Raw genomic sequence first — 23,899 nt, forward strand, 5'->3', positions numbered from 1 at the left:
TCTGTTGAAGAGGCTCTCTTTCTTCCATCCTGTGTTTTTGGCTCCCTTAGATATCAGGTGCCAATAGGTCTGTGGGTTCATTTCTGGATCTTCCGTTCCATTGTTCCTCAGGCCTATTCTTGTGCCAATACCAGGCTGTTTTTATTACCACATGGAAGTCTATTTGAAATATCTTCTTCATGTATGCTCTGGACTTCCTAGTATATCTATCATTTCTTATCATTCTTCAAAAGCTTCTTATCATTTCTCCAAAAGATTGATTTCCCCAAAGTAGTTTCCTGGTTCCTCTAGTACTTATGCTTTTAAACTAGAATGCCCACTAAATGATCCCAAGCCACATTGATTATTTATGTTTATGTTTAAGCAAATTAAAATCAAATAAAATTTAAAACTGTTCTCACCTTAGCCACATTTCAAGTGCTCAGTACTCATATTGACTAGTCAAAATTGAATCCAAAGATATAGAGCATTCCATTAGTACAGAACAGATGAGCTTCACCTGAATTTGAGCACTGGTGGAGCTTTAGCTCCAGAAATTAGGGTGCAAATTCTCCACTTACGTAAAGTTTACAGAGATACTTATGTCACACACATATGCTTAAATTTTCATTCTATTTCACTTTTACAATTCTCTTATGTAATGTTTCATGATTGCTTTAGCTTAGATCTGGATGTCAAAAACAAATTGGTTTTATCACTGAATTCTTTTTTTTTGGGTCCGGTCGTGAGGCCTAAACTCTGGGCCTGGGCACTGTCCCTCAGTTCTTCAGCTCAAGGCTAGCGCTCTACCTCTTGAGCCACAACATCACTTCCGGCTTTTTTCTTTTTGCTTATGTGGTGCTAAGGAATCGAACCCAGGGCCTCAGGCATGCAAGGCAAGCGCTCTCTCACTGAGCCACCTTCCCAGCCCTATCACTGAATGCTTCCAAATTGTCAAAACACAGATCAGGCCTTACACAAATTACTCAGGGAAATAAATGAAATGAAGCCTTCATCAACTCGTTTTATGAAGCTTATGCAAATGATGAGATAAAATATGGATGAAAAATAAAGTTAAGGGCCAGTTCACTCTTAGGCATAGGTAAAAAAATAAATCCCAAGTAAATCTTCAAGAATTTTTAGCCGTTACATCAGGAGTGAAAAATTGCTTTAGCATTTATCAAGTATACACAATGATTATTTACAACATAATCAAAGAAGGGAATTAATACAAAAAATACATTTGATAAGATCCAAGATCAATGTATATAATTTTTTAAATGTCATAACAAACTAGGAATTCCTGATCAGATGAGAATTATCTCCTCTAAAATATTCAGAGCAAACAATCATTTCTATAAAATATTGAAGAGATTTTCTTCAAAATCCGGAATAAAGTTGTCCAAAGTGACTAACTGCTCTTTAGTACTTTTCTGAAGATCCTAAATAGTAGTCAGATGAGATTAATAAAAAGTAAAAGGATTAGATAAGAAGAACCAAAATTGACATTTTGACATTCCAAGGAACTACATAAAAGGAATTACAAATAAGTTAGTGAGATTCATGGGTTACAAGTCACTGATATTTCTTATATCAACTACACAAAACAAACTAATATTTAAAACAGCAAATAAGAAATGTACATATCACCCAATATGGATAAAATAGTTGTATTGTCAAAGCTTATAGAATTCACAAACTTTAATAGACCAAGATAATAACAATTTGATTGTGAAGGTTAAAATGTGTTTATGTTGGGCTGGGAAGGTGGTTCAGTGGTAGAGTGCTTGCTTTGCATGCATGAGGCTCTGGGTTCAATTCCTCAGCACCACATAAGCAAAAAGAAAAAAGCTGGAAGTGGTGCTGTGGCTCAAGTGGTAGAGCGCTAGCCTTGAGCTGAAGAGCTGAGGGACAGCGCCCAGGCCCAGAGTTCAGGCCCCATGACTGGACCCCCCCCAAAAAAAAATGTGTTTGTGTATTACTGTCCTACAATACTGTGAAATTTTTATAATCACCTAATCTCAATAAAAAATTATTTAAAAAGAAAAACAGCAACTAGGGCTAGCCAGAACAATGATTTATGCCTATAATTGCAGCTAGTTGGGAGGTGGAAATCAGGAGAATCATGGTTCAGGGCCAGCCTGGGCAAAAAATTAGCAATACTGTACCTCAGCAAGCTGGTCATAGTAGCATGTTCCCATGATCCACTACAGTGGAAAGTAGTAGAACAATCTCAGTCTAGGCTACACTAGGCAAAAATCACACCATCTAAAAAAGTGCGGAAAACAAAAGAGACTAGAGACCTGGCTCAAGTGAGAGTGTTGGACTAGAAAACACAAGGACCAGCAGGCGCCTGTGCCTCACGCCTGTAATCCTAGCTACTCAGGAGGCTGAGATCTGAGAATTGAAACGTCCATGAGACTCTAATCTCCAATAAACAACCAAGAAACTGGAAGTGGCTCTGTGCCTCAAGTGGTAGATCGTTGGCTTTGAGCTGAAGAGCTGAGGGATAGAGCCCAGGCCCAGAGTTCAAGCCCCACAACCAAGAAAAAAAAAGAAAAGAAAACACAAGGGCCTGAGTTCACACCTCAGTACTGCCAAAAGAAATTAATAAAATAGCAAACAAATCCATAAATGATCTAACAAGACATATGCAAAAAATATTGTGAAAATGTAAATTTTTCTTATGAAAATTGGTCTTAAGTGCTTATCAAGGTAAGATTTTATTTCCCGGTGCCATTAGTGAACCTAGCTATATGTTACGCAAATCACTTTAATGGCTACTATAGCCCTTATTTTCATATTCAGATGAAGTAAATTCAAGCCATACAAGTAAGTATCTGTTGGGAAATCTGGAGTTTCTAGCCTGAAACTTCCTCCCTGGAAAACCACTTAGCTTGCACTGAATATGATATAATTTACAGTAAATTTCAGATGTCAGGAAAAACAAGTTGATCATGGGTCCCTTTTCTGCCCAGACTTGTCCTACCAGCACTGATTTTAGGAGAAGCATTGACAAGGAATTCATTGTGTGCCACTGATAAGCTAGCTCTGGTTTGGACTTTTTTTAATGCCAGTTCCAATCCAGTTGAGCCAGTGGAGAGGATGACTGACTCTGCCTTGGGCATGAGCCAGCATGTCACTGAGCCACAACTCTGTGAGCAGAACAAGCTAGGGGAGCATGTGTGGTCAGGCATGAACAAAGGGAGAAGGACTAGAATGGTGACAAATCATCTCTAAGGTGAAAGAAACAAACAAAAGTTCTCCTCCTTGCTTATTTGAGATAAAGACAAAACCTCAGGCAAATATAGTACCTAGGTTCCACCTCTCCCTTCTCAGCACAACTAAAAAGAAGGGAACTCCGTATTTTTATTTATGGGGATTTAAAATAATACCACAAGCAAGCATTAATGTCATCATGTATAGTGAGCAATCTATCTTCCTATAAGAAACCCTGGGGGCTCCTCAGCAGAAAATATAACCAGGTTCCATCTCTGAGTCCTGTTCCCAATGCCCTGCCTCAATCTCCCGATTTAGAGTTGTCAGGTAAAAAGGCAAGTAGGGTTAAGGAGACCTTTACATGGTCACATACAAAGAAAGACATAAGCTCTACATAAAAATGTATACTTGTAGCCAGTCATGGTTCACGTCTGTAATCCTAGCTATTCAAGAGGCTGAGATACTGAGAATCATGGTTCAAAGCCAACCCAGGCAGGAAAGTCCTTGAGACTCTTACCTCCAATAAGCTATCAGAAAACTGGAAGTGGAGCTGTGGCTCAAAGTGGAAGAGCACTATCCTTGAGCAAAAAAATGCTCAGAGACAGTACCTAGGCCCTGAATTCAAGCCCCATAGAGAAAAAAAGAAAAGAATGTATAGTGTTGTTCCTGCTCTCACTTAGCATTCAGGAAACTTAAAACAGTCCTCAGCTCCCAGAAAGAGGCAACAGGAGAGAAAGCGATATTAGATGTTGGATGAAAAATTAGTTTCTATCTAGAAATTGATACCCAGCCAATTGGCCTTAAAATCAGAGGACAAAGTGCCAATAATTTCATGGTTTCAAAATGTTTTTTCTTCTCTCTCTGTCTCTGTCTCTGTCTCTCTCTCTCTCTCTCTCTCTCTCTCTGTCTCTCTCTGCCTGGTGCTGTCCGTTTTCTGGTGGTTACTTGGAGATAAGAGCCTCACAGACTTTCCTGCCCTGGCTGGCTTTGAACTGCATCCCCAGGTCTCAACGTCTTGAGTAGCTAGGATTACAGGCATGAGTCACCAGCACCCAGCTTCCTGAGCTTGTTTTGTTCAAGGCTAACATACTACCTCTTGAAAAACACCGCCACTGTCAGGAACCACAATCCTCAGACCTCAGCTTTCTGAGTTTCTAGGATTGTAAGCATAAGTACCTGGCTCATTGTCCCAAAATTTTTCATTCTGCCATTCCCCTTTCAACAGTCTAGAGCTCCTTAACTGAAGAAATCCTCTAAGGAGGAAAGATATGGGGGTATAGGAAACAGGAGATCCAATATAACTCGGCAGTACAGAAAACTCAGATTTTGTGACTAGAAAACCCAAGATTATTGGGCCTCGGTGTGAAATTTTAACACATTTAGAATAGAGGAGAATGTAAAGCTTCACAAGAGCTTTTTCAGGGTTCGCTGTGAAGCTCTGAGGGAAGAATTTGGTAATTAACAAGGATTTTTTGTAGAACTTACTGATTGTAAGATGTAAATAGGAAAAATACTGTTTTATTGTATGGAAAGCTATCAATTCTTTAACACAGCCATAACTTTTTTCTTTTCATCAGTAATGATTTTTTTCCTTTTTAAAAAAATCTTTATGAGGCTCTGGGTTTAATTCCTTAGCACCAGATAAGCAGAAAAAGGCATAAGTGCTGCTGTGGTTCAAGTGGTAGAGCACTAACCTTGAGCTGAAGAACTGAGGTACACCAGCCAGGCTCAGAGTTCAAACCCCATGACCACCACCAACAACAAAAAAGATATAGTGTATTCATAAACTGCAACTCCTTTATACAAGTACTTAAAGATAATAAAGATTCTTTTTTTTTTGGTCAGTTGTGGGGCTTGAACTGTAGGCCTGGGTGCTGTCCCTCAACTATTCAGCTCAAGTCTAGCACTCTACCGCTTGAGCCACAGCACCACTTTCAGTTTTCTGGTGGTTAATTAGAGATAAGAGTCCCACACTGGCTTTGAACTGCAATCCCCAGATCTCCTGTGTAGCTAGGATTACAGGCAAGAGCCACTGGTACCCAGCTGAATACAATATATCTTAATGTATAAATTTTAATGAGTGGTATTTTTATTAACTATTGGCTAGTCCACTGTGATTTCCTATTGATATAAATTTCCCAAATGTAAAGTTTTTTAATGCATATTTTTTAGCTTCTTTACTCATTTAATTGCATCATAGAGAATGTGTCACTGTAAGATACAGGTTCTTTGAAATTCCCTTTTTTTTTTGTCAGTTATGGGGCTGAACTCTGGGCCTGTGTGCTGTCTCTGAGCTCTTTCACACCATGGCTAGTGCTCAACCACTTTGAGCCACGCTTTCCTGAGACTTGCTTTATGGCTATACAGTTGATCAATTTTTATATATATTCCATGCACACTGGAAAAATGACTTTTTCTAATTGTTATGATTTTCCTAATGTTCATCTAGCAAATCAGACTCATTAGGCATCTGAATATTTTATAAATCATTTTTGTTTGTTTGAATGGAGGATTGGACCCAGGGCCTCACTCATGCAAACAATCATTTACCACTTGAACCAAACCATTATAGCACTTGCATTTGTGTTTTGTTTTTGAAACAAGGGTCTTTCTAACTTTGCCAGGACTGACCCCAAACTTGCTATTCTCCTGCCTCTGTTTCCTGCTAGATTAGAGGTGTACACCTCCAGGCCCAGCTACGTTTTCTAAATCTTTATTTTCTGTTGTCTATGATTGACAGAAGTGTGTTAAAATCTCCCACAATGATGGCACATGTTTTAAATTTTTCCCTGTATCATTAGTTCCTATGTTATGTCTTTTGAAGCTATTAAGAACACACAGAAAAAAAGAAAGAACACACAGGATTAACATTCTTTGCTTCCTTAGTAAATTAAAACATTCTGAATAATAGTGGTCTATTATTTTATTGTTGTTTTCTTTTTTTTTTTTTTGATTGGTCATGGGGCTTGAACTCTGGGCCTGGGCACTGTCCCTAAGCTCTTCAGCTCAAGGTGAGCATTATACCACTTGAGCCACAGCACCACTTCTGGTTTTCTGGTGGTTAATTGGAGATAAGAGTCTTCTGGACTTTCCTGCCCAGGCTGGCTTTGAACCTTGATCCTCATATCTCAGCCTCCTGCATAGCTAGGATTACAGGCATGAGCTTTCTCTCTTGAAACTGTTTACTCTCCTGAACCTTCTTTGGTTAATATTTGTTGAATTTCTTTCTTCTCTCCTGTTACTTTGAACTTTCCTGTACTTTAGAAGTAGTCTTGTTAGTAGTCTTATTTTTTTTTCTTCATTGAAATGACATGACAAATTCCTTTAACTGACAGTTTTAAATATCTTTTATTCTCCTTCTAATATATAAAGATTTAAGTACAGGATCCTATTCATTACGTTATGTTTCTTGCTTTTTTTATACTTTTTCCTTATGTTTCCTGTTGTTGTTACATAACTATATTTCTCATTCCATTTCTTCCCCTTCTCCCACCAGGGATTTGGAAGTTATATTCTCTCTTTCTCTTCTTGAAATTTCACCGTGTGTATTGTGCTTGATATCTTAGCTTCAGGCATGGAATGGTACCCTGGGAGCCTGTGTACTTACTTGATTTTCGTGCCATCTGATCTCATCTTTCCAAGTCTGTACTCATTAAATAATATTAATGGTTGTTATTTTTATCTTATGTTTATTTTATTTATTTATATGTTTTACCACTGGTCCTTCTTGTATTTCAAACCTTTTTACATAAAAGGCTTTTGTAAAATTTCCTTCTAATTTAGAAATTATTTTAATGATCACCTTAAAAATGAACAAATGTAGTCTATGTGGAAAATGCCCCCAGTTTTTTTTAATGCAATATTTATGACTGTCCTTGATTACGATTTTGTTGTACCATTTTGAGGTGCAACTTTGGCTGTACTTATGTCATGACTATTGGGAAGGTTACTATAAATTAATTTTTATTCTTTTGAAGATGTTCTTAGCTAGATGCTGGTGGCTCTCAACTGTAATTCTAGCTACTCAGAAGGATCAAGAGATCTCAGGATCAGATCTGAAGATCAAGGTAGCCCAGGCAGGAAAGTCTGTGTGACTCTTAACCACACACACAAAAAAAAATGAAGTGGAGCTATGATAGCTCAAGTTGTAGAGTGGTAGTCTTGAGCAGAATGCTCAGGACAGAACCCAAGCCCTAAGTTTAAGCCCCAGGACTGCCACACTAAATAATAAAATAATAATAATTTTTTTCAAACTCATGCTCTTTTAAATTTTCATTATCTTTAGTGTTCTATCTGCTAAATTACAGTATCATTGCAAACATTTGTCTTGCTTTGGTATTTGTTTTTCTTCCTGTTTCTTAAATTATTCCAGAAGAGTTGTTAGTCACTAAATTATAAATTATCACTTCTTCCTCCATTTTGTTCTTTCTGCTGGGATTCCCAATAAGCCTATGTTAGTGCTTCTCATTCTGTCCTCTGTATATTTTCACCCCTCTTGTATTTTTTTTCTCTTAACTCTTAAACTATTTTCTGGGTGACCTTTCCAGAAGTATATTTGGGAACATATATACATTCTTCTGATAAAATGTAGCTTTTACACACTTAGTTTGTTATTTCAATAAGCATAGTTTCCCTTTCTAACAGTTCTATTTTATTCTTTTTCAAACCTTCCAAGTAGTTTTGTATAGCTCTTCTCTGTATTCATGTGTTTGCAATTTTTATGTTTTTAAAATATTTGTTCTGAATTTTGTACCTGTTAATTCTAATATCATGTGTACTCAGTAGATCTTCAGTTTGGGGATGTTTGGTTTGGTTTTGCATATACCCATACCAGGACTTCAACACAGGGCCTTATACTGTGATTAGGCTTTCTTGATCATAGCTTGCTTGCTTGCTTGCTTGCTTTCTTTCTTTCTTTCTTTCTTTCAATAGCTTTCTTTTTTTAAGGCTGCCACTCTACTATTTGAGCCACATCTCCAACCTGGCATTTTGCTGGTTAATTGAAGACAAAATCTGGAAGATTTTTCTGTCTGGGATAGCTTTGAACTGAGATCTTCAAAGTAGCTAGTATTACAGATGTGAGCTACCAGCACCTGGCTTCAGTTATTTTTTCAGACTCTTCCCACATCATGATTGTGTCTGGTAATTTTTATGTGGGAACATCATTATTTGATCTTATTTTATGACACACTGTTATTCCAAAAATGATGTTTTCTTCCTGACAATATTTCCATTTGCTTCTCTTACAAACTATACTTCTCTGTCTCTAGGACATTTCACTAACAAGTATAGTTTTTGTACCTTTTACCAGTGTAGCACTTAAGACTCATGACTTCAAAGGTTCATTATTTACTCATCATTTGTTTTTTTCTTTTACATTCTTATCTTTAATATTGTTCTCTGTCCCACAATCTATTTTGTAGTAGTATAGTTTACTATTTTTAAACTCCATGACATACCTTTTTAAAAAGTTTCATTTTGTTGTAAGACTTCATCAAAATAAAAAACTACAGCAAAAATTAAAAAATAATAAATTTGCCAAGGAGAATGAGCTCAAATCTAAAAACTGCTCTGCTCTGAATACTATAAGCATTGCTAACATAAATTAAAGAAGACCCAAAATAAGTGGCAAGTTAGAGGATGGTCATAAGACTAAATGCTAATTTTTTTAAACAGACTATGCCTTTTAGTACAAGATGCCTATAGAATGTTTGGTGAAGTACACATGGAGGGAGCTGTCTCAAAGATCAGAGAGTTGGAAGGAAAGCCCTGCAGCCTGACGGGAGTGAAGGTTCTACAGAAGGCCACCAGAGTAAGGTAAGGACATTCTGGAAGATTATACAGTTTGTTCCAGTTCTTTCATTAGTCTTTGATCTCTAATTTTATCTTTAAAGACAGTATGCTGGGATCATCCCATACTTTGCCTGTGAAATAAGGGTGAGTGGAACCTATAAAATACCTCTAGAAATACATAATTGATAATAAAAAGGATTATGCATGTTTAGTGATTCATAATTTTATTGAAATTAATAAGGAAAATAGGTATTGAAAACAGCATAAGTCTCCTGGACATGACATCTAAATGAAATCATGTGTCTGGTACAAAAAGTAGTGTTTACATTTGTATCACAAATATACTATTTTTGTGGTCTGTTTATAGAAATTAATGAATTTTAGTGACAGTAAAATTGTTAATACCTTTTTGAATACTATTTCAGGTTAGAATAAGGATAACAAAATGCAAGAATATCAAATTGCTTATTAGTATTGTTTACTCATTGATCCTCTCTGTCCTATTGTGTGGCCAGGGACCTAGTTTATGGGAACAACCTTCAGGAAACTGTCTTCTGTCTCCCCGACTTGCACAAGTGGTCTCTACCTCTGCCTCACTAGTTGACCAGAGTTCTCAGCATCCTATAATTGACTAATGTAGTCTGAATACTCTGTTTGTAATGAAGTGAAGAAGAAAGACAAATTTTAAGTATATGTGTGGTTTTCAGCTTTAAAGATTTGTTTTCTGTATGTTTTCCTAACTATAATAATAATGCATCTTTGCATTATAGTTTATGTAAAGAAGAATCTAATTTTAAGTGAAAAAGATTTTCTGAGATAGAAGCAAAACTGTCTAAGTTGTTATGCTATTGGTTTTCCATAGTAAAAAACAAGCTCATTCTCTGTAAGTATATGACACTTTGCCCTAAAATGTTTTGCATAGACAGAGGTGCAGTAGTACATAAATCTGGCCTGAACTGTGGCTGTTACCTCTCCAATAATCATCCTAATCTATGAAAAGAAGAAACTTTTTAATAGAACTATTTTATCATATGTTTAGTTGTAAAAATAAATTGAAAACTTTTCAATTTTGTTGGACCTTTATTAAAGTAGTTTTACTTTAGCCCTCTTGATATTGATTTTTTTAATTATAGTAATATGAGCTTATAATAGTATCTAAGTAGAAGGAAGCCCTTTATGAGTATATTTTGACTGAAGCATTTATCATCATTCCCTGACAGTTTCCCTAAAGACTTTTCTGATATGACCATTCTAAACTGTGAACAGTTTTCCTGATTGAACTCAATAACGAAACAACTTTCCTGTAGGCCTCAGCCACATGACTTGTCTGCTTTTACTGTGGCACCATGAAGGTAGACATCAACTCCGCTCGAGAACTTATTTTCCTGGAATATTATAAACAAATCCCCTATTAGCCTTGAGTAAACACAAAAATGTTGTATTGGTTATATAGATATATCTTTTTTTTTAATTTTTTAAAGGTTTTTTTTTTGTTTTTTGTTTTATTTTGGGTCCGGTTGTGGGCCTGAACTCTGAGCCTGGGTGCTGTCCCTCAGCTCTTCAGCTCAAGGCTAGTGCTCTACCACTTGAACCACAGCACCACTTCCGGCTTTTATCTTTTTGCTTATGTGGTGCTGAGGAATCGAACCCAGGGCCTTAGGCATGCAAGGCAAGCACTCTACCACTGAGCCACCTTCCCAGCCCTATATAGATATATCTTAAAACAAGTGCTTCCTTTTTTGTTGTTTTTTTTTTTTTATAAAAAGTTGCTTAGGGAGGGTTGGGGGGAGATGGGAAGGGATGGGAAGGGGAAACAAAGGAGAAGGCAACAATGCTTGATAAGAAATGTACTCATTACCTTGCTCATGTAATTTTAAGCCCTCTTTATGGTATCTTCACAATAAAAAAAGAAATGTATTTATTACCTTACTTGGCACACAACTACAATCCTGTATATCACCAATCTGTATATCACCTTTACAATAAATGAACATATAAAAAAGAAAGAACTATCAAAACAAAGTGCCTGTATTGTAATGTAATTGGATGGGGGGGGGCGGCTAGGATCCTGTGTTGAAAAGGGTCAATTTGCCTGATGTTTAAAAGCATATCTAGACATGTTACTGAGGCATATGAACCCTATCCTCAGTTAGAATATTCTTTGTAAGCAGTTTCAGACTCACAAGCATCTATGGCTAAGTGTATTAGGGTAAAATAAGATCTCTGTCATGAGATCAACTAGATAACATTACTCCAGCAAAGCCATTTTAGGGCAGCATGCCGCTTGCCATGAACTCCACACATGAGTCACCCACCTGGGCCCATCAAGGACCTGAATGGGCTCCCAGCACAAAACAGTCCAAGCCTAGAGATCTGCTCTGGCTAGACAATGCTAGACCTACCTTCTTGTGGAACTTCTCCTGAGGCCTGGAGCACTGGAGTCTCTGGTTCCATAGAGTTTTCGTTTTCTCACCATCCTGAACCTAAAATCTAACCTAGTTTTTACACATTTCTTTGGATATGTTACTACCATTTACATTTCTATGGACATGGTTTTACCGTGGGAAATGCACACAGTTCAAATAAGTCTTTTGCCAGTAAACTTTTCAAGGCCTCACACATGCTGAGGAAATGATTGCTCCCAGCCTGATTTACTAATAAACTTCTAATCCCCTTTCCATGTTTAGGTTGCTGACACAATAGTTGGTGCTTTTTAAGATTGGGATTCATTATTTTATGCATTTAACTGTATACTGGCATATGGCCATCCACATAAGTATTTAGTGCCGTTTTGTTCTTTTCAAAGCTACAGTTCTTCAAAACAAATTATTAAATTGTTTTGGAATGCTGGATATTATAATTGCCTATTAGTGACATCATCCATTGTCAGTCATCCACCCATGGCCCAGTAAACACAATATTGCCTCTCTCCAATTTTTTTGTCCTAAAATATTATGTTTCATAGCAACTCTCATAAACTTTTAACAATTTACTTCTTGAAAAACCTTCACAAAGTATGTTTCTAGAAATAAGCTAAAATGACTAATTGTTAAATACTAATATCTAATACAGAAAATAACTTTGCAGTTGAAAGATAGTTATAGATTTGAGTAGATCCTAGACTCTTTAAATCTCTGTAGTCTACTCGATTTCCTTGGAGCATTAATCATCCCTTCTTACTGCTTGATGGCCACATGAGAAGAGAGAGATGGCCAGGGAGCTCTCCTGGCATCTCAAGATCCCTTGCCTCCGTTGAGAAACCTTGCCAAAAGATAGCCCGTATAGCTTTTGTTTTCCTCTGAAAGGTAGATTTCACTGTTTATACTGACTGGTCAAAATCTCTAGTTTTTAAAACCTGGCAAGACAAGACACTGGCTGCACCCAGGCCTTACTTCCAGAGCTCTTACTGCTCCTTGTCCAAGGACCTTCTTCCAAGGAGCAGTCCCTGACCTTTTGTCCTCCTGAGTGACCTGCACTGCTTAGCAGTCCAGCATAGCAAACTTAAAAGAGAAATCACATCGCTTTGGTGCCATAATTCTGTATTTGAACTTTATTATCCTTATTGTTTTGTTTGTTTGCTTGTGGTATTTGGGTTTGAATTCAGGCCTTTTTATTTGTTAGGTAGGCACCCTACTACTGAGCAATACATCTTGTCCTTTTTTATGGTGGTTATTTTGAGAGAGTCTTACTTCTAACCAGGGCATATGTCTGGATCCATTTATTTTAAGCTTCCTGTTCCAACTGGGATGGCAAGTGCTTGCCACTCAGCTTCTTCAGTTAACATGTATCTTAGACCTTTTCTGCCTGCAATGACCTAGAACTATAATCCTCTCAGTCTCACTGTTCTGTGGGTACCTATTTTGACAGGCATGCACCTCCATGCCCATAGGTCTCGGACCTAGAACTGTAATCCTCTTGATGTTAGCCTCCCAAGTAGCTGGAATTACAGGAGTAAGCCACTGTCACCCAACTTTACTGTGATTACTATATGATTTAGTTATTATATAACAGGACAAACATGAGAAAAAGAAAGATGCTGAAATATGTTCATCTATTTTAGGTATGGAAACAATACCTAGTAAATTACTTTGTTTGACAGGGAATGAAGTAACATTTCCATTCACAAATCCTTAAAAAAAAAACTTCCTAATTTGTTAAACTAATACTTCTAATGTCTTGATCTAAAACAGAATGTTACTTGATAGATGCTATTTTATGTAGACTTTAAAAGGATCCTTTTAGAGTAAAGTAAAATCATCTCATTTTTGAAGAACATTTAATTAGTACTCAGTGCATAGAGTTATTTATTCCTCAGTGCTCAAAGTGACAACTGACTTAGTCTTTGACCTTGAAATCATCCCTTTGAGCCAGAAAAGGGTAGGATAAGTAGTGGGGCAGTTGGTTGGTGATTTAAGTGACTACCTCGGTGTTAGCTGACTGTTCTCAGAAGATTTAATAAAAGAGGCAAGAACAAATTTTTTAAACAGCTTGATGTGGCAGAAAGACAAGTCTCTTCACATTGATGATATGTTACAAGATGTTACAAGATCTGTGACTAGTTAAAAGTAGGATTAAGAGAGATATATGCAAAAGAGAAAGTGCTATATATATGTGTGTGTGTGTATATATATATATATATATATACATACATATATATATATATGGTAATTCAGTTGGGCAATGTGGCTTACACCCAAAACCTTAGCACTCAGAAGGTAGAGGAAGGAAGAAGATCACCAATTGGAAACCAAATTCTAGACACCCTTAGGTTTTTTTGCTTGCTTATTTGTTATTGAGAACCTATCTTAAAAAAAACAAAACAAGGGGCTGGGAATGTGGCTCAGTGGTAGAGTGCTTGCCTGGCATGCATGAGGCCCTGGGGTTCCATTCCTCAGCACCACATAAGCAGAAAAAGACACAAGTGGCGCTATGGCTCAAGTGATAGAGCGCTAGCCTTGAGCTGAAGAGCTGAGGGACAGCGTCCAGGCCCAGATTCAAGCCCCATGACTGGAAAAAAAAGAAAGAAAGAAAGAGAAAGGGAAAGAGAAAAAGAGGAAAGGGAATTGTGGCATTTATCTAACAAACATTAAATTAGTCCTATGTTCCTGGCTAGTTGCTGTGGTGGTTTGGGAGATTTACCCAAACCAGAATATGTCATGTTATAAAAATCCATTAGATCAAGTTTTAAATCATAGTATTGAGGATTTTTTACATTGTCCCTAGAAAAATTGATATCACTTAAAGAGTTTCTAAGAGAAGGAGAGAAGTGAGTTTAAAAAAATTAAAATGGAATAAGATTATCCTTACTATTTACAGGAAGTAGAGATATAGTGGGATGAGGACAAGTTTGAAAACTTCTGTTGAGGGAAGAACAGAACCATTGCTAATTAATTTTGAATTTCTGGTATGTACAGAGCTCTGTGAGGAGCCGTGGCATAAGCTAAGTACAAACCAACCCACACTGTGATCCTAGCACTCCCACAGTAGCGTGGAACTGGAAGAGACTTGCAGAGACAGCTCCAAGGGTCCAGACCTGAGGGCAGTCCCTGTGCAAGCTGCTCAGGGGATAGGATAAGGTTTAGTGACCTAGAAGAAGAGAGGAAAGCCTTGGGCCAACAACCAGAATTAAGCGGGAAAAGAAGACAATTCCACAGTATAAATCACTATTTTACCTAACACTGTAAAGAGTGGTAGAAGTTAAAGAGAGGTTGCTGCCCTGGTCAGGTTTAATAGTAGGGTAAAGAGTCAGGGCATTTGCATTGTGCAATTTTTTTGCATGCATTGTACTTTTGTTTAACTGTCGTATTTAGTCATCCCAAAAGTTAGTAAAGAAAGCATAGACTGTGCTCCCATCCTGTTTTACCGAGGAGGCCCAAGTCAGGGCTGGCTAGGGTGTGACTCTGGACAGGGGCTCCAGGTACTCAGATCATGGTCTTCAAAATGATGCCCTGGTGGTTTCACTCAAGTTTCTGGAAGGAAAGAAAAGCATCCCATAAGGAAGCACTGACTGGTGAGAGCCAGTGTGCACAAGAAGAGCAGAAGTGGACACATCCTGCAAAGCCCTCCATCAGTATGCTGGGGCATTTTGTATTTCCCCCATTTTTCTCTGTGCCATGTGTTTCCTGCCAATATTATTTCAAGTCAAATTAAATCTTCCATTGTCTTTTATGAGTGGAATACTGTGCTTCATGTTTAACCATTGCACAGAGAAGCAAAATAACAATAAAAACAGTAATTAGAAAGGTCACCTGAAGCAACTGTTTTCAAAGTTTACCCCATTTGATAATCAATAGATGGGCATCAGGTTTTTTTTTAGCTGTTTATATAGTGTATTGTCTTGTGTTCTGATGTACCTTTCTATTGATATCATTTCTTATAGACTTGTTTATGTGAGCAATCCACAAACCCTTCTTTCTTTGCTATGGTATTCTCTGTTTTGAGGACATATGCACACTTTTTGTACGGTAAAATGGTTTTGAACATGAGCCCAAGAAACTTGACTTTGTAGCTCTCCTCCAAATACCAGTAGATATGGCACCCATCTGAAAATGAAAGAATCAGATAAAATAATCTTTAAGACTTTTTAGAGTTTGAGGCTATTCCTTTGCCTTTTAGACTGTGTAAAGTGGGCTTCTGTTTTAACTTTGTATAAATAGATAGTTTTTCTATTTCAACATCTTTTCCTTATGAGAGAGCTTGGTTGTTTAAACCGTTTTCTTACAAATATACTGGCAGATCTGTATCTGTTTGCCAGATGTGTAACATATGTTTTTTACTAAGTATAATAAATATAGTTGAAGATCCTTTATTAATATAGTGGGCTCTGATCATCCAGACAGTGACTTTTTTTCCCCCATCTTCCCACAGTGCTGGGGATGGAACCAGGGTCTTGCTCATATTAAACAAGTATCATTGAGTTTCACCTTCTGTCTTTAGACAGTGTGTATGTGAGTACATGTATGTGTTATCTAACAGCATTTTGGAGGGTAATACAAGGTCAACAAAACATTTCCTTTGGAATAGATACATTTTAGGACAATGAAGTCTATTATTAATGATTCTATCAAAAGATTAATAGAGCTTATCATTTTTATTTCAAAGAAATAGCACTTTAGAAAGTGTGAGGTCCTAGTACCAAGTCATACAGATCACAGTTAGAATTTATAACCCTCCAAAGCCTTCAACTGTTCATTCATACCTTGTATATTTGTTGCTTTGCTTCACTTACACTAATTCTAACACAAGGAAGTCTTTATATACTTATTTCTAACCTAGCCTGGTTAATATTAGAGCTTTATGTTGGTTGTTGTTTTGTAGTGCTGAGTTTTGAGCTCCAAAATAATTTGACACTATTTTCACATAAGGCACTAAAGGAAAAGTAAACAAGTTTCATCTTTCATGTACAATGACTTGTTTTCTCATTAGTATAAGAAGGAAATGTGCAGAAATTTAGTAACCTGAGCAATATCATAAACTCAACCTTTGCTTCTTCAGTTTGTTTATATCCATGCATGTGTTTGCTTCATTTAATTTTTATTATGTCAAGCACTATGAATTGATTTCTTTATTTCTGAAACTCAACCTCTTGGAACAAATTTTGTATTCTTATGCTCTCATGATACATACAATTCAATAACATTGGCTTAGTTTTGAAGTTTAGGGACTAGATGTGGTAGTTACTAATTCTAGCAGTTGGGATGCTAAGGCTGGAAGATCATGGTTTCAAAGCCAACCTAGATAGTGAGACCCTGTCTCATAAAAATAAACTATTGATATTAATATAAACCTATATAAAACCTTTTCATTCCTTTTATTGCTTGCTTTCTAAATAGATTTGAAGGAGAGATATCTAATCTTTCATAATATTGGTAAAGAATATTGAAAATAATAAAAATAGTTGTTTAATGCTTCTTCTAAATAAAGTATTTCAAATTTATTCAATATTTTCCATTTTCTAATTTATTCTGATACTAGAATTAACATATTATGTAAAATCATATTTCCTTTAATTTTTTAAATATGAAAATAGTGTATTTATATCAATAGACATTACATAAGGAAATTATCCTCCAGTATATACAGATAGCTCTCCGTTCCTTATACATTCACTCAGCAGCACCTTGTGCATTTGTACCATGTGGATGAAGCCAGAGCCAGTTCTTAAGCCATTTCTGTTGTAGCAGGCAGCAGGTAATAAGACTCTTGCTGCTGTAAGTGGGCATCCCCTCCTCTATTTTCATCATAGGAGAGGCTTCATGAAGGAAAGTATAGGCAGGGCTCTTAAGTTCTTCCAGTTTGTAGACCAAAGCCTGTGGAAAGCATTGTAGTAGAATGATATTTACTCTTCCAGCCATTAGCTTATTTACCCAATATCTTTTGACCAAAACTACACTGAAAGGTCCAAGTGTTGTTTTAGTTTGTGACCCCCTAAATAGCATAGTCTTCAATAAAAAGTTGATCAGTAAATAATGAAATTGAAACTGAAGCAAACTACTGAAAAAATAAAAACTTCTTGGCCATAAAGAACAAACAAAAAATTAGTAACAATCTCAAAAATAGTACTAGCCTTTCTCCATCACTACCTATCCCCACATAACCAAGGGACAAAGGTAGAACCTGTGAGCTCAGACTGTGTAAGGACTTTCAGGACAAATTAAGTGGGGGAGGGGAATACAGTTATAATATTCAATGCATATCCTTTGAAATTTAAAAAGTGGAGAGGAACTGAGTGCTTGTGTTTCACACCTGTATATATCAGGAGGCTGATATCTAAAAATCATGGTTCAAAGCTAGCTGAGGCCAGAAAGGCTGTGAGATTCTTTATCTCTAATTAACCACCTAAAAACCAGAAGTGCAGCTGTGGCTAAAAGTGATAGAGCACTATCCTGGAGCTCAAGGACAGTTCCTAGGCCCTGAATTCAAGTCCCATGACCAAAAAAAAAAAAAAAAAGAGGTTGGGAGGGAAAATAAGGAAAGGGGCTGCAATGCTTGGTAAGAAATGTATGCATTATCCTGCCCATGTAATTGTAACCCCTCTGTACAGTATGTTCACAAAAAAAAAATAAAATTTAATTTTAAAAAAAAAAGGAAAGGGTGAGAATGAGGAAAGGGTGTCATTGGTCAAGACACCGTGTTTTCATAAATTGGCTTGGTGAATGGTAACTCATTTGTACAGCTATTTAAAGATAATAAAAACATAATTTTTTTTACATTTATGCAAGAGGGTCCCTGGGCAGAAGGGAGGCAGCTGTGATTCAGTGCTAATTCAAGGTATTGGTTTTTGAACCAGTGTACTTCAGTGCATATATTTGGTTTTTATGGGAGCTCACTGACTGACACTAATTCTGTCCTTTATTATCAATCAGGATAAATAACATCTACTCTCCAACTTGTTAGAATTCAATGGGATCATCTACATAGGAATGTTTTATATACTATAAAACAGCATATAAGAAGTAGTTCTTTGCCCTAGGCATAGTAGCACATGGCTTTTATCCTAACAAGGTAGGAGGCACAAATAGAAAGACCAGAAATCAAAGCCAACCCAAACCAAAAAAAAGAAACTTAATGATACCCTCTCTGATACATGGTATACCTGTTGACCCAGCTACTTGAGAGCATAGGTACAAAGATCATCATCCAAGGAGAGTCTGTAAAATCAAAAGCATGAAGGGCTGGATACATGGTTCAAATGATATAGAACCTCAACCCCAGGAATTAAAATTTAAAAAATAATAATTTTTAAGTAGTACTTCCATTCTTCCTATTTTGTTTCATTGTTTGTTTGTTTTCTCCTTTCAAATGAGCTAAGTGGAGACCTAGATGGTCAAGGCTTTATTTGTCCCATTTTTACAGCAAATGAGGCGAGAAAGACCATCAAGAGTAATTCAGAAGAATGAATTTGGGAGTGTTCTTTTTCCAAGGAAGGAAATCAGTCCAGTTGGCTATTACTGAACCTTGTCAATTCCCTGATAATAATTGCAGGGCAGGAGTGGGGGAGGGGGATAGATAATGAAGCCAGTGGAATTAAAAATACAGAGGGATTTAATTAAAGCAGGTTAAAAATAAAAACAGAAAGAACAGCTGATAGGGAGGCATTAGAAACAAAGACCACACATCCCTCCAGGTTTGTAATTTAACCTAGTTAACTACCTCTCAGCATAGTAAGTCTAGAAAAGTTTTTTTTTTTTTTTTTTGTTTTGTGGGGGGTTTTACTTAATTTTCCTTTTTCTTCTTTTCTGTTCGTCTTTCTACCAGGAGAAAGTCACATTTTAAAGCTTGAAGATTCTTCCTTTGGGATAGAAATCTAAAGAGGAAGTTCAGTGTTACAATGCCTGTGGAGTTAGTTGTTGAGTGAGAAACCGGAAGGTGGATGGGTCAGGCTTCACAGCCTCCCCACTCTGACCTTTAGGCTCCCAGCAGCAAAGTCTAAAAGCTGCTAGCGTGAGTAATCACACATACAAGCCTTTCATATAAGTAATGGTTTTTCTCTCAGGTGAATCTCCTGTAGCTATTAACATGAGGGCACTGACTAGCCATATGATTCATAAGCACCATGGAACTTTTTATTTTTTAGACAGAATCTCTTATATTGACCAAGGTAGCCTCATACTCATTGACTTACTGCCTCAGCCTCCTGTTAAATGTTTTAAATAAGTCTGTTCTCAGTTTTACAGTAATGCATTTTAATTTTACATAGACTGCTCTTAAATCTTAAATAAAGGCATCCGTCTGTTTAGGGGATGCTGATGGAATAAGCAAAAGAAAGTTTGATATCACTATAGTCAATTTTATCTAACTCTCAAACTAGCTTTAAAGGTAGGTCAGAGTATTTGGGGTTTTTTTTAGATAAAGACCCTGAAGCTCACTGGGGTAACGTGGCTTCCTTTTTGTGATCCGGGCCTCTGGCCAGGCTTGTCAAATCCCAAAGCCTGTGTTTTTGGTGCTGCAGCTGACATTTAATTACTTCCAGTTTTCAGGGATCCGTTTCTGTAAATTTCCAGCTTGTTTCATAGTTAGAATCCTATCCTCAGAACATCAATCTATTCCTTCTAAGTAATGTTGATATTCATATTTATTCTTAGTGTTTCTATTGCTTTCAACATAAATAAGCTATCCCAACTAGAATTTTCCTGAGTAACCAGTAAGAATATTAGATCCATAGTAAATACAGTATTATACTTCCATTGTGGACAGTAAAGTATTCATCCACTGATGAAATGCATATTCTATTTTATTTCAATTTAGTATTATTTTAATATGTTTGAATTAACATTTTTATATTTTTATATTGTTTTAATTTTTAGGCCAAAAAATTAAAATTATAAATATCATATAAATACCTATAATACTTCAAAATCCCACAATATAGTGAAAACTTTGCAATACAGAATTAGATTTTTTTTTAACCCATGATACAGTGAAGCCATGATAAATGAACCACTTTATAGCAAGGGACAACTACAGTTACACCTATGGTTTGGTCTTAGCTAGGTTGTTTTTGTTTGTTCACCATTTTTCAGTTTACTCAGACAATAATGAATATATGAGCTTTTAAGAAATGCAATTACTACCACTGTTAAAAAAGACAAAAGCGGAAGTGGCGCTGTAGCTCAAGTGGTAGAGCGCTTGCTTTGAGCTGAAGAGCTGAAGGACAGCGCCCAGGCCCAGAGTTCAAGCCCCCCGACTGACAAAACAAAAACAAAACAAAAAAAAATACAAAAGCAAGTGAATTCATTTTTCTTCCTAGAACTACCAGCAACAGGGTAGGTTGTCATTAAGTTATTGACCTTGAACCACATATTTCTAAAAAGCCTCAAATGAAGAATTTCACTATTGCCAGACGCTGGTGGCTTATGCCTGCAATCCTAGCTACTAAGAAGGCTGAGATCTGAGGATTGCAGTTCGAAGCCTGCACAGGCTACAGAGTCCCTGAGATTCTTTGCTCCAATTATCCACCAAAAAAGCCAGAAGTTGTGATGTGGACAAAGCTAGCCTTGAGCAAAATAATTCAGGAACAGTATTCAGGCCACCCAAAAAAAGTTTCACTATTATTGGCAAATGAAGTAATAATATAGTTACTACTTGTTAGGTGTTCCTGTTGAAATAATTAGTATAAATTAAAAGAAAGTTAGTATTCTCCCATTTTTCCTTACTTACTGGATATTCAGTCCAATAAGGAATTCTCCATATTTTTTGTGTAATACTGTAAACATAACAAAGAGATTATGGTTTGCTTTTTCCATTAAATATCATGTGGTGTCCCTCTCTTCATGAGCATTCAGATTATGTCTGATTTTACCACATTAGAGCAGAACTGCAGCACATATCTTCATGTGTCTATATATTATCTCCTTTACTTATTCAACTTTGTATTTTAAAATCTTGTCATGAAATATAAGAAGCATATAGAAGCCAGGTGCTGGTGGCTCACACCTATAAACTTCACTACTCAAGAGGCTGAGATCTGAGGATCAAGATTCGAAGCCAGCCCTGGCAGGAAAGTAAATGAGACTCTTATCTCTAATATACTACAAAAAAAAAAAAAAACCAGAAGTGGAGCTGTTGCTTAGGTAGTAGAGCGCTTGCCTTGAGCAAAAGAAGCTTAGAGACAGTACCTAAACCCCAAGTTCAAACCATAGGACCAGCCAAAAAAGAAGAAGCATGTAGTTATGGTGAGTAATGAATAATAAATAAATGAATAAGGAATACCTATTATTTCTGGGTGCTGGTAGTTCATATCTATAATCCTAGCTACTCAGGAGACTGAGATCTGAGGATCATAGTTTGAAGCCACAACAAGCAAGAAAGACCATGAGACTCTCCAATTAATCATAGAAAAAGCCAGAAGCAGTGCTATGGCTCATCACATGGTACAATACTAAAGTCAAGGAAGAAAAACGTGGCCAGTATCAAGAAACTACATACCACATGTTCCCATATCCCTTCTACTGAATGCACTTACATCTTAGACTTTAGTAATTCTGAGATTTCTTGCATGTGTTTCTGTACAGGTTTATCATTTTGTATACATCCTTAAAAATATATTTAGGTTTGCCTGTTTTTGAACTTCAGAAAGATAACATCATGCTTGTTCTTCTCTGTGTTTTGTTTTTCTCACCACCAGACATGCCTGTGACTGGCTGTCCACCAAAGAACCCCAGGCAAGGCGGGCGGGGGGGGGGGCGCCGGGAGGTTGCTCACTGTGGGAATGTGTGCTATTGTTCACGTTTTGCTAAACACATAAACTTCATGAGACTCATCTCTCTAATGTACATAGCTCACTCCTTTGTCTTCATTCTGTATCCTGGCCATAAGCTATCTATGCAGTTATGGACATTTCTGGCCATGACAGGCCAGACATGACAAGTCCCTGCCGTGTGTCCTCTAGGTCACCACAGTAAGGAAGTCTCTTCACCACCCCTATATAATGCCAGGCCTTCTTCTGAAAGGGGACATTCAGTGGCTGTTCCTGTTAGCATTGCAGAGATTTCCCACTGCTGCTTTCTTGTTAGTTCACATTTTGTTCCTTTTCAGCCTGATAGGTCTCTAGAGGAAATTCCTTGTGGCTTAAATTGTAGTTCCTACTTACTACAAAGGCTAAAATTCTCTTGCTCAGTATTGGCCATTTATATTTTTTCTTGGTGAGGTATAGTTCAGATAATTTTCTTATTTTTCTTTTGGAATATAGGTTTTTATATATTCTGAACAGGAGCCCTTCATTCCTTGCATATGGTTTTTGTGTTTAGGTGGCTCTTTTTCAATCAATCTTTTCCTTTGTAATATTTTTTCCCATATGTATTTTTTTTCATCTTTACAAACACTGAGTCATGAATGATATTTTTCTTTAGGGTAGCATTCCCAAGGAGAGACTGCTTGGACTTGTTCCAGACCCTGAGGCAGGGCCTCAGGAAGCATCATAAACTCTTTGAACTGGCTAGTGAACTCTTACCTTTCCAAATGGGGTCATGTTTACCCAGGCCACTTCCAGCATGGTGGGATGCTGTGTCTCCTTCCTTTAGAAACCTACTGCAGATCAAATGAAATTCACTGCAGCACAGGGAAACAGTAAAATATGAGAGAAGTCAAGTGAGTGGTGTTTGTAATAAGACCTACCATATACCATATTTTTACATGTGATCCTCAGTTATTATATAACGTAGATAAGAATCTTCTTTGGGGCAGTAGAGTGCTGTGTAGCCCAGGCTGGAATCCAACTGTAGGTCCTCCTGCCTCCACTTCCCAAGTGCTGGGATTACAGGTATATATCACCACACTCAACACAAAAGAGAAATAAATATTCTACCCTGTATTATACAATTAGAAAATGAAAAGCAAATGGCTCAGAGCCAATTCTGCTTGCATTACGGTAGCCTTATACACAATCTACCTTGATTGTACTGGAAGGCCCTGAGTTTGGGAAGACTCAAGGACTGAGGAGTCCAAGTCCAACACCTGACTATGAGAAAAGCCACCCCCTCCCACTTCTCATCTCTTCCTCTTGGTGGGAAGGAGACATGAAGGGACTCATGAGACATCCTCAGAAGTGCCAATCACCAGTTTCTCGCTAGGCAATCACCACTCCCCAGCTCAGAAGCAAACAGGTAAGGTCCCAAGCTGTGTCCTTACATCTCCCTGAGGTTGCAGCAGTTCAGGTTGCTTACTATTTGGCCCTGGGCACCACCACCCCAAAAATGTTGAAACCCAGCCAATTGGTGTTTGTTACTTTTTCTCTTCATTATTTAATATGCCAGGTTAATTAAAAAAAAAAAAGAATTCACTGTGTAGCCCAAGCTGACCTGGAACTCTTTTTTTTTAATTTAATTTTATTTTATTTGTGAACATACTGTACAGAGGGGTTACAATTACATGGGCAGGATAATGCGTACATTTCTTACCAAGCATTGCA

At 37.1% G+C, this 23,899-nt stretch overlaps 1 protein-coding gene across 1 annotated transcript in view; it reads left to right on the plus strand.

Moving 5' to 3' along the window:
- The window catches only part of Spidr (scaffolding protein involved in DNA repair), a 329,743-nt gene that overhangs the window by 262,666 nt on the left and 43,178 nt on the right, over nt 1-23,899 (plus strand). The window contains exon 11 of the mRNA XM_013009242.1: nt 8,875-9,015. Coding sequence (XP_012864696.1) covers nt 8,875-9,015 — 141 coding nt within the window. The remainder of the gene's footprint in view (nt 1-8,874; nt 9,016-23,899) is intronic.

This window comes from Dipodomys ordii, unplaced genomic scaffold, assembly GCF_000151885.1.
Source record: "Dipodomys ordii isolate 6190 unplaced genomic scaffold, Dord_2.0 Scaffold9, whole genome shotgun sequence".
Taxonomy (NCBI): domain Eukaryota; kingdom Metazoa; phylum Chordata; class Mammalia; order Rodentia; family Heteromyidae; genus Dipodomys; species Dipodomys ordii.